The following is a 13,111-nucleotide window of genomic DNA, read 5'->3' as shown; positions in this document are numbered from 1 at the left end:
TACTAGTTCATTACTTTCTGTTTGAGCGTATTGTATTAGTTCATTACTTCCTGTTTGAACATGTTCTACTAGTTCATTACTTCCTGTTTGAACGTGTTCTACTATTTCATTACTTCCTGATTGAGCGTGTTCTACTAGATCATTACTTCCTGTTTGAGCTTGTTCTACTATTTCATTACTTCCTGTTTGAGCTTCTTATACTAGTTCATTACTTCCTGTTTGAAAGTGTTCTACTATTTCATTACTTCCTGTTTGACCATGTTCTACTATTTCAATACTTCCTGTTTAAGCTTGTTCTACTAGTTCATTACTTCTTGTTTAAGCGTGTTCTACTGGTTCGGGGGTCAGCAACCCACGGCTCTAGAGCTCTTTAGCGCCATCCTAGTGGCTCCCTGGACCTCTTTCAGTGATGTGTGAAAATGGAAAAAGATGAAGAAAAAAAATATGTTTTTTGTTTTAATATATTTTCTGTAGGAGAACAAACATGACACAAACATTCCTAATTCTTAGAAATCCTCACTGATGAGAGTATTTGGCAAACACCGTTTTGTCCTACTAATTTCAGCGATCCTTGAACTCATCGTAGTTTGTTTACATGTATAACTTTCTCCGACGCTGCCACAGAAAGACGTGTTTTATGCCACTCCTTCTTTGTCTCATTTTGTCCACCAAATATTTTATGCTGTGCGTGAATGCACAAAGGTGAGCTTTGTTGATTTGTATTGATTTGCTGGAGTGCTTATCAGGCATATTTGGTCAATGCATAACTGAAAGCTAATCAATGCTAACATGCTATTTAGGCTAGCTGTATGTACATATTGCATCATTACGCCTCGTTTGTAGGTATATTTGAGCTCATTTAACTTACTTTACTTATGTCCTCTGTGTATTTAATTTATATTTGCATGTCTCATGACACATTATCTCTATGTAGTATTGGCTGCATTTCTGATAGCTGTTTGTGTGCCATATTGTTCCAGACCACAGCAAACGTTACCCAGCTTGCAAAGCTTGTAATAAATCCATTAGAAGACAGCCTGCCGCTTCCTTAAACTTTGATATACCATTGGCCATTCTAAGCCAGTAATTTCCAGAAGTTATCTCATCCTGTGAGAAGTTCTACTAATGATTTCCAATGTTATAAAAATGTGTAGAATAAATATTAAAATACAAAATTTCTGTCAATGAAGATTTGCATCAGCCTTTGATAGTAGGCCAATATAGTTAATATAGATCATGTGTTGCCTTCATTATAACACTTATTTAAGGCTTTTAATTTTTTGCGGCTCCAGAACGATTTTTATTTTTTATTTTTGGTCCAATAATGCTCTTTTAACGCTTTGGGCGATACTACAAGTATGGGTCTGGATCAGGCACACAGGTAGTTCCAGTATCATTATGGATCATACCAATACTGAAACCGAACAACGTCAATACATGATGGCATTATTGATCACAATTCCAACCAGACTGAAGTCCAATTCAACGTTGAAATAATTTCCTTATTACTTTACAATATTTGGAGCTAAATGAAGTCAATAGCACAAAAAAAAGGAAAACATAAACAAAAGATGTTTGAAATAATTTGGTTTTGCACCTAAACTTATTTCCTGAGTTTGTAAAAAATAACAGGAATGACAAAAAAAGATGTGATAGTGAAAATATTAATCCATTTACTGTAGTATTGATCATAAACTGGTATCGTACTTGGTATCATTACCCTCAATATTCACATCGTTACGCCTACCTTTGTTTACGATCAAGAGCATCCTCCATTGATAATAATACTTGTGAGCAACTTACTTTATTTGCCACCGTGCGGGCGAGGATCATTAAAAAAAATATATGCAGCTTTGCACTGTTGAGGCAGGTTAGCCGCTAGCAAGGACGCTACATTGCACTCAGCTAGGATGTGTCATCGACGTGGATTATGACATAAAATTAAAATCTCTATTATCAGCTAAATTAATATCATTTATATCTTAAATTATATATATGTCTCTATATATATATATATATATATATATATATATATATATATATATATATATATATATATATATATATATATATATATATATATATATATATATATATATATATATACAGTGCATTTTACGTGACTCAGCATTCCAAGAATACATTATTTTATTAATTTTTATATTCTGTTGTATTTACTAACTTGGATTTCAGCAAAAGCTTCTAAACTGAGGGTCCGTGACCCCTAGGGATCCGCAGAGGTATTGCAGGGAGGTCAGGAAATCTTTGGTTGATAAGAATTTTAGAAAATATATATTTATTTTTTCATACTCCCTGTGCAACTTTTCCGCAAATGTAGTTAAAATAATTATATTTTATCTATAGATAACTAGCAATTAGGGTTCCTGGCTAACAGCTGGCGATTAGCTGCTCTCTACTGTAGTATGTGAACATTTTAGTATTGCACAACAACACGGTACTTTTAGGAGAGTACACAACTTTATACTAGATATGTAAGTAAGGGTCCCCACTTGGTCTCTTAGTCACTTGACACGGTTAAGGACTTGAGTTCCTTCAGAGCAGGGGTGTCCAAATTTTGCATTTTTCCCATCATGCTTTGCAATGGGTGTAACTCGGAAAATTTTTAAGGTACATGGTTGTTTTTGATAATATCCACAAATGGTGTTGTGTTGGTTCGATTTGTTGTTGTTGTTTTTGCACCATGACTAGAGAAGGTTGTTTGCATTGGGTCATATAAGTAAATGCTGCGGTTTTGTCTCGCCCAGAGTCCTCACAATGTCAAAGGCGCCGTAGTTTGGACACCCCCTGCTTTAGAGGACACTTAGAGGTCACTGGAATTCTGTCTGCTGGTGGGATATTTTTACCTCTCCAATGTTTGCGTCGCGTTTATGTTCTTGACGGCGCAGCTGTGGTCACATGACATGAGAATACGAGCGTGAAGTGCACAATTTTGAGCAGGTGTGGACCAAAGTGGCAAAAAAAAAAAAAAAAGTCCCCAAAAGAAAAAGTGTCCATGTAGTTTTTGTAAAGCAGCATTAAAAGTCTTCAGTCAAAAACCAAAGTCACCTGGCGGGTGCTCGCTGGTCTCAGGTGCGGCCGGCAGGTGGAGGAAGGTGTGTCCAACATGGCCGCCGTTAAGTGCTCCACTTGATGGGACATCTCGCGCGTGAACAGAAACGTGCGTTCCCTGACCCCCCCATGGACCGACCGGGTCCTAGCACAGGCCGATGTACTTGAGATTGTTCTGGATGATCACGTCCGTGACGGCGTCGAACACAAACTGGATGTTGCTGGTGTCGGTGGCACAGGTGAAGTGCGAGTAGATCTCCTTGGTCTCCTTGTTGCGGTTCAGGTCCTCGAACTGCCGCTGGACGTAGACGGCCGCCTCCTCGTAGGTGTTCTGGCCCTTGTAGTCGGGGAAGCACAGCGTCAGCGGGATGCGCTTGATCTTCTCCGCCAGCAGGTCCTTCTTGTTGAGGAAGAGGATGAGCGACGTGTTGGTGAACCAGTTGTTGTTGCAGATGGAGTCGAACAGGCGCAGACTCTCCGCCATGCGGCTCTGAAAGGAAGACCAGAGGACAAGAACACTTTTTAGCGCAACAAGACCAAGCCGGTGCAGCTGGGACAGGATCCAGATCCAGATCCACGGCCACCGTGACAGGGATAGGCGGTGGAAGATGGACGGACAGAAGCCCGAGGGATGGAAAACCTTAGTCCAACGTCGCTTGGCAGGACTGACGTCAATAGAAGATCACAGAAATAAGACTCTAGCTCGGTCAACTTTGGATCAATGTTTACCAAATAACAAATTGCAAATATTCAACATTTACTCAAAATCATAGTAAACAATCAGCAAATATAAGATATCTATTTGACAAAATCATAATAAATAATAGTCTTCAAATTTAAGAGATTTAAATGACAAAATCATGATAAAAAATAGTCTACAAATATAAGATATTTACTTGACAAAATCATTATAAATAATAGTCTACAAATATAATATATTTACTTGACAAAATCATGATAAATAATAGTCTGCAAATTTAAGATATTTACTTGACAAAATCATATATTAAAAATAATCTGCAAATATAAAATATTTACTGGACAAAATCATAATAAATAATAGTCTACGAATATAAGATATTTACTTGACAAAATCATAATAAATAATAGTCTACAAAAATATGAAATATTTACTTGACAAAATCATGATAAATAATAGTCTACAAGTATAATATATTTACTCAAAAAAATCATAATAAATAATAGTCTACAAATGTAATATATTTACTTGACAAAATCGTAAAAAATAATAGTCTACAAATATAAGATATTTACTTGACAAAATCATAATAAATAATAGTCTACAAATATAATATATTTACTCGACAAAAAAAAAATACTAGTCTACAAATTTATAGGATAGGATAGGTCTTTTATTGTCATTGCACAAGTACAACGAAACTTTGTTTTCAGCACAAACCCGTTCAAGATTAGACAAACAAACAGTCTACAGCAGGGGTGTCAAACATACGGCCCGCGGGCCGGAACAGGCCCACGAACAGGTTTTATCCGGCCCGCGGGATGAGTTTGCGAAATTTTGGAATGAAAGAAACTGCTCTTCTAAATGTGTCCACTAGATGTCGCAATAGCAATTCTTTGTATCATTTTAGATGATGCTACATATGTAAAAAAAAACAAAAAAAACACATGATCTTAGTGCACCAGTTGAGAAAAATGATCAAACTACATAAATAACATCCTGTAATTTGATTTTGATATTTTTTTTATCTTAATAGATTGAAAATTACACCTATGAGTTGACTGATGAACATTATCACATCATTTATTCAGAAAGTATAAGTAACGACAAATAAAGATAGAATACTATTAACTGCAACATGTATGTGTAAAAAAAACCATCAACATTATGATTTGTTCATTTTCAGAATGTGCTTGTTCTATTTTTAAACAAAAAAAATAATCTGAAGTTGTCTTTATTTTTAAGTTATCGTGCCGTGATTTTACCAGTCCGGCCCACCTGGGAGTAGATTTTACTCCATGCGGCCCCCGATCTAAAATGAGTTTGACACCCCTGGTCTACAGGGTTACAGAACAGGAACGCTGATGGGTCGCCACAAGGCGCCCCGTAAAAGATGGGGAAAAAGGTACAACGCTGGGGAAGGATGAGTAAAAAAATACAATCTAGACTGGGGTCCTAAGGGGGCCCAGTCTGGAGTGGGAAAAAACCTCCATAGCAAAGCACATATACATATTACAACATACATCTCGAGATATCTAGCAACAGAGGGAAGGGGCGGAGTAATGGTGGTAGGCCGCAGCTCTCGGCGCTGACCATCCTTCGCTTAACCCCTATGGGATTTGCGTCGAGGGTGTTTGGTTTGGGGGGTTGGGGGGGGGGGGGTGTATGTGTGGCGTATATTTTTGTGGATGCATGTTGTTTGTATGTAAGCCTACAGTGTGTCTCTGTTCCGGGGCCTTGATTCTTGTGCAGCCGATAAGTCCAAAGTCAACAACAACAGGTGTGTGTCCATGAGAGACAAGAAGGGAGTTTGTTGTGTCTTCGCCGCACTGTCCTTCGGGAGATGATATTATATATATATATATTATTATATATATATATATATTATTATGATATTTACTTGACAAAATCCTAATAAATAATAGTCTACAAATATAATATATTTACTCAACAAAATCATAATAAACAATAGTCTTCTAATTTAAGAAATGTTCTTGACAAAATCATAATAAATAATAATCTACAAATGTAAGATATGTACTTGACAAAATCATAATAAATAATAATCTACAAATGTAAGATATTTACTTGACAAAATCATAATAAATATTAGTCTACAAATATAATATATCTACTCGACAAAATCATAATAAATAATAGTCTACAAATATAATATATTTACTCGACAAAATCCTAATAAATAATAGTCTTCAAATTTATGTTATTTACTTGACAAAATCCTAATAAAAAATAGTCTACAAATATAATATATTTACTCGATAAAATCATAATAGATAATAGTCTTCATATTTAAAAAATTTACATGACGAAATCATAATAAATATTCTGCAAATATAAAGTATTTACTTGATAAAATCATAATAAATAATAGTCTACGAATATAAGATATTTACTTGACAAAATCATAATAAATAATAGTCTACAAATATAAAATATTTACTTGACAAAATCATAATAAATAATAGTCTACAAATATAATATATCTACTCGACAAAATCATAATAAATAATAGTCTACAAAAATAATATATTTACTCGACAAAATCATAATAAATAATAGTCTTCAAATTTATGTTATTTACTTGACAAAATCCTAATAAAAAATAGTCTACGAATATAATATATTTACTCGATAAAATCATAGTAGATAATAGTCTTCAAATTTAAAAAATGTACATGACGAAATCATAATAAATAATCTGCAAATATAAAGTATTTACTTGATAAAATCATAATAAATGATCTGCATTGTCAAGTATTTACTTGACAAAATCATAATAAATAATAGTCTACGAATATAAGATATTTACTTGACAAAATCATAATAAATAATAGTCTACAAATATAAAATATTTACTTGACAAAATCATAATAAATAATAGTCTACAAGTATAATATATTTACTCAAAAAAATCATAATAAATAATAGTCTACAAATATAAAATATTTACTTGACAAAATCATAAAAAAGAATAGTCTACAAATATAAGATATTTACTCAACAAAATCATAATACATAATAGTCTTCAAATTTAAGAAATGTTCTTGACATAATCATAATAAATAATAGTCTACAAATATAAGATATTTACTTGACAAAATCATAATAAATAATAATCTACAAATATAACATATTTACTCGACAAAATCATAGTAAATAATAGTCTACAAATATAATATATTTACTCGACAAAATCCTAATAAATAAAAGTCTTCAAATTTATGTTATTTACTTGACAAAATCCTAATAAAAAATAGTCTACAAATATAATATATTTACTCGATAAAATCATAACAGATAATAGTCTTCATATTTAAAAAATTTACATGACGAAATCATAATAAATAATCTGCAAATATAAAGTATTTACTTGATAAAATCATAATAAATAATAGTCTACGAATATAAGATATTTACTTGACAAAATCATAATAAATAATAGTCTACAAATATAAAATATTTACTTGACAAAATCATAATAAATAATAGTCTACAAGTATAATATATTTACTCAAAAAAATCATAATAAATAATAGTCTACAAATATAAAATATTTACTTGACAAAATCATAAAAAAGAATAGTCTACAAATATAAGATATTTACTCAACAAAATTATAATACATAATAGTCTTCAAATTTAAGAAATGTTCTTGACAAAATCATAATAAATAATAGTCTACAAATATAAGATATTTACTTGACAAAATCATAATAAATAATAGTCTACAAATATAACATATTTACTCGACAAAATCATAGTAAATAATAGTCTACAAATAAAATAGATTTACTCGACAAAATCCTCATAAATAATAGTCTTCAAATTAATGTTATTTACTTGACAAAATCCTAATAAATAATAGTCTATAAATATAATATATTTACTCGATAAAATCATAATAAATAATAGTCTTCAAATTTAAGAAATGTACTTCACAAAATCATAATAAATAATCTGCAAATATAAAATATTTACTTGACAAAATCATAATAAATGATCTGCATTGTCAAGTATTTACTTGACGAAATCATAATAAATAATAGTCTACAAATATAAGATATTTACTTGACAAAATCATAATAAAAAATAGTCTACAAAAATAATATATTTACTCGACAAAATCATAATCAATAATAGTTGTCACACCGCGGTGGGGGAAGTCCTGTTTTGGGGTTGTCTGGCAAACTTCCTGCTTTATGTTGAAAATATAATCCTCCTCTCGTTTCAGGCCACTTGTCTTTCTTCCTGTGTCACTGGTCTGATGTCTCTCCTGATTGCCTGATTGTGCCCACCTGTGTCACCCTCCCTCATGTGCATATAGTCCTCATCTTCCCCTGTCTTCTTGCCAGAGTATTTTGTCTTGTTGTGTAGCGCCAGCCGGCTGCCACAGTCTTGTCAAAGTCGCTAAGTGTTGCCTTGATTTTTCTTTGATTTCTCTGACGAAGAGTGATTTTGATTTGCTAAAGTTTTTGATCAGTTTTTGTTTGAGCTCATTTCATGGTGCTCTGCCTTCCTTTTCCCCTCCTCTTGGAGCGCTTTAATTTGTAGATGTTTTGTTTATAGCGTTTTGTCTCTCCCTCTTCATGAGCGATTTTCCTTTTGTGAAGCTTATCATAGATTGTTGTTTTTGTTATTAGATCAGCGTAAATTTTAATGTCAATCGTTTCCCGTCTGCAACTGAGTCCTCATTCCTGCCAAGTACTAACACTGGTCTTCAAATTTAAGATATTTACTTGACAAAATCATAATAAATAAGTATAAAAATATAATATATTTACTCAACAAAATCATAATAAATAAGTCTTCAAATTTAAGATATTTACTTGATGAAATCATATATTAAAAATCTGCAAATATAAAAAATGTATTTGACAAAATCATAAATAATAGTCCACAAATATAAGATATTTACTTATATAATCATAAATAATAATCTGGAAATATTAGATATTTACTTGACAAAACCATAATAATCTGCAAATATAAAATATTTACTTGACAAAATCAAAATAAATAATTTGCAAATATAAAACATTTACTTGCCAAAATTAAACTAAATAATCTGCAAATATAAGATATTTACTTGACCAATTCATAATGAATAATATGCAAATATAAGATATTAACTTGACAAAATTATAATAATCTGCAAATATAAGATATTTACCTGACAAAATCATAATGCTCTGCAAATATAAGATATTTACTTGACAACATTATAATACATATTCTGCAAATATAAAATATTTACTTGACAAAATTATAATAATCTGCAAATATAAGATATTTACTTGACAAAATCATAAACAATCTGCAAATATAAGATATTTACTTGACAAAATCATAATAAATCTGCAAATATAAAATATTTACGTAACAAAATCATAATTAATAATAGTCCACAAATATAAGATATCTACTTATATAATCATAATAAATAAGCTGGTAATATTAGATATTTACTTGACAAAACCATAATAAATAATCTACAAATATAAAATATTTACTTGACAAAATTATAATAAATAATCTGCCAATATAAAATATTTACCTGACAAAATCACATTAAATAATCTGCAAATATAAATTATTTACTTGACAAAATCATAATAAATAATTTGCAAATATAATTTACTTGACAAAATTAAACTAAATAATCTGCATATATAAAATATTTACTTGACAAAATCACAATCAAAAATCTGCAAATATGAGATATTTACTTGACAAAATCATACTAAATAATCTGCAAATATAAATTATTTACTTGACAAAATCATAATAAATAATTTGCAAATATAATTTACTTGACAAAATTAAACTCAATAATCTGAAAATATAAGATATTTACTTGAAAAAATCATAATAAATAATCTGCAAATATGAGATATTTACTTGAAAAAAATCATACAAAAAAATCTGCAAATATAAGATATTTACCTGACGAAATCATACTAAATAATCTGCAAATATAATATTTACCTGAAAAAATCATACAAAATAATCGGCAAATATAAGATATTTACTCCACAAAATCATACTAAGCAATCTGTAAATATAAGATATTTACTTGACAAAATCATAATAAATAATAGTAATGGCCATAGGGGTCCATCGATATATGTGTATAAATATAATAAATATTGGCAGTCACAATGTACTTGTGCTCAGCTGGGAAAAGAAGTATATATACGTATTATGTCATCCATTTATCTAATATTATGAACTGTTAGAGGCGTATTCAATAATCATGCTAATATTAAACATTTAATTTAATAGAATGTGGGGATATAAAAGGCATCCCGTGCTATCAGACCGGGCAAAAGCAGAAATTGACGTCACACTCCACCTGGGGCACCTGTCAGCCAAAGCATTTTGCTACGGAGCCACTTCATGGAAGGAATCCTCATTTTTGACCGTTTTTGTGGATTTACCATTGGCCTGTGGAGAACTGGGACAAACAGAGACTCTTACCAGGAGGACTTTGAGTTGGATACGCGGTACCGTGAGTACGCAGCTGCGGCTTCCAAACATTTGATCGCTTGCCCGTACGTGCATGCCGCTATGTGCATGTCACGTACGTAACTTTGGGGAAATATATGTGCTGTATTAACTTTGTGGAGGTGAACTGCACTTTGGGCTGTGGGATTGAGTGTGTTGTGCAGGTGTTTGATTTGTATTGGCGGGTTATATGGATGGGAGGGGGGAGATGTTTGTTATACGGGATTAATGTGTGGCATATTAAATATAAGCCTGGTCGTCTTGTGGCTAATAGTTATATATCTCTTGTGGTTATTTATTGTTTTAGTCGTTCCCAGCTGAATATCAGGTCCCACCCGTGACTCCTTAATTTGCGTAGTGGCAGCGGCACCCAGAGAACTTGGGTGCGTTTCTTACAAAATCATACTAAATAATCTGCAAATAAAAGATATTAACTTGACGAAATCATACTAAATAATCTGCAAATATTAACTTGACAAAATTATAATAATGTGCAAATAAGATATTTAGCTGACAAAATCATGATGCTCTGCAAATATAATATATTTACTTGACAACATCATAATAAATAATCTGCAAATATAAGATGTTTACTTGACAAAATCATAATACATCTGCAAATATAATATATTTACTTGACAAAATCATAATAAATAATCTGCAAATATAAGATGTTTACTTGACAAAATCATAATAAATCTGCAAATATAAGATATTTACTTGACAACATCATAATAAATAATCTGCAAATATAAGATGTTTACTTGACAAAATCATAATAAATCTGCAAATATAAGATATTTACTTGACAACATCATAATAAATAATCTGCAAATATAAAATGTTTACTTGACAAAATCATAATAAATCTGCAAATATAAGATATTAACTTGACAAAATCATACAAAATAATCGGCAAATATAGAATATTTACTTGACCAATTCATAAATAATATGCGAATAATAAGATATTAACTTGACAAAATCATACTAAATCTGCAAATATGAGATATTTACTTGACAAAATCACAATACATATTCTGCAAATATAATATATTTACTTGACAGAATCACACTAAACAATCTGCTAATATAAGATATTTACTTGACAAAACTATAATAAAGAATCTACAAATATAAGATATTTACTTGACAAAATCGTACTAAATAATCTGCAAAGATAAGATATTTACTAGACCAATTCATAATCAATAATATGCAACTATAAGATATTAACTTGACAAAATTATAATAAATAATCTGCAAATATAAGATATTTACCTGACAAAATCATAATGCTCTGCAAATATAGAATACGTACTTGACAAAATCATAATAAATCTGCAAATATAAATTATTTACTTGACAAAATCATAATGAATCTGCAAATATAAATCATTTATTTGACAAAATTAAACTAAATAATCTGCAAATATGAGATATTTGACAATCATAAAAAAAATCTGCAACTATAAGACATTTACTTGACAAAATCATGATTAATAATCTGCAAATATAAGGTATTTACTTGAAAAAATCATGATAAATAATCTGCAAATTTAATATGTTTACTTGACAAAATCATAATAAATCTGCAAATATAAGATATTAATTTGACAAAATCATAATGCTCTGCAAATATAAGATATTTACTTGACAAAATCATAATAAATATTCTGCAAATATAAGATATTTACTTTACAAAATCATAATAAATAAATGATAATAAATACAAATCATTTATTTGACAAAATTAAACTAAATAATCTGCAAATATGAGACATTTACTTGACAAAATCATAATAGTCTGCAAATATAAGGTATTTACTTGAAAAATCATGATAAATAATCTGCAAATATAATATATTTACTTGACAAAATCATAATAAATCTGCAAATATAAAATATTAACTTGACAAAATTATAATAATCTGCAAATATAAGATATTTACCTGACAAAATCCTAATGCTCTGCAAATATAAGATATTTACTTGACAAAATCATAATAAATATTCTGCAAATATAAGATATTTACTTGACAAAATCATAATAAATCTGCAAATATAAGATATTTATTTGACAATCATAATAAATATTCTGCAAATATAAGATATTTACTTGACAAAATCATAATAAATAATCTGCAAATATAAGATATTTACTTGACAAAATCATAATAAATCTGCAAATATAAGATATTTATTTGACAATTATAATAAATAATCTGCAAATATAAATTATTTACAAGACAAAATCATAATAAATAATATGCAAATATAAATTATTTACTTGACAAAATTAAACTAAATCTTCAAATTTAAGATATTTATTTGACAAAATCATAATAAATAATCTTCAAATACTAAGATATTTACTTGACAAAATCATAATAGTCTACAAATATAAGATTTACTTGACAAAATCATAATAGTCTACAAATATAAGATACTTACTTGACAACATCATAATAAATCTGCAAATATAAGAAATTTACTTGACAAAATCATAATAAATAATCTGAAAATATACGATATTTACTTGACAAAATCATAATAAATAATATGTAAATATATTTACTTGATAAAATCATAATAAATAAATGACAAATATAACATTTACTTGACAAAATCATAATAAATAATCAGAAAATATAAAATTTAATTGACAAAATCATAATAAATAATAGTCTACAAATGTAAGATATTTACTGGGCAAAGTCTAAATAAATAATCTGCAGATAAAAGATATTTGCTCAAAATCATACTTTGGTCAATTAAAGAAACATCGTGATGACGCCATAACTTGTCTCATTGTTT

The 13,111-nt window shown here is 29.5% G+C and overlaps 1 protein-coding gene across 1 annotated transcript in view; it reads right to left on the bottom strand.

Moving 5' to 3' along the window:
- Nucleotides 1-2,116: 2,116 nt before the first annotated feature.
- Nucleotides 2,117-13,111, bottom strand: part of gnaz (guanine nucleotide binding protein (G protein), alpha z polypeptide) — an 80,025-nt gene continuing 69,030 nt past the window's right edge. Inside the window, exon 3 of the mRNA XM_062057026.1 lies at nt 2,117-3,559. Coding sequence (XP_061913010.1) covers nt 3,215-3,559 — 345 coding nt within the window. The 3' untranslated portion in view covers nt 2,117-3,214. The remainder of the gene's footprint in view (nt 3,560-13,111) is intronic.

The sequence above is a fragment of the Entelurus aequoreus genome, linkage group LG08 (assembly GCF_033978785.1).
Source record: "Entelurus aequoreus isolate RoL-2023_Sb linkage group LG08, RoL_Eaeq_v1.1, whole genome shotgun sequence".
In the NCBI taxonomy this organism is placed as follows: domain Eukaryota; kingdom Metazoa; phylum Chordata; class Actinopteri; order Syngnathiformes; family Syngnathidae; genus Entelurus; species Entelurus aequoreus.
Note: the sequence above shows the minus strand (reverse complement) of the source record. Positions and strands in the feature narration are given on the sequence as shown.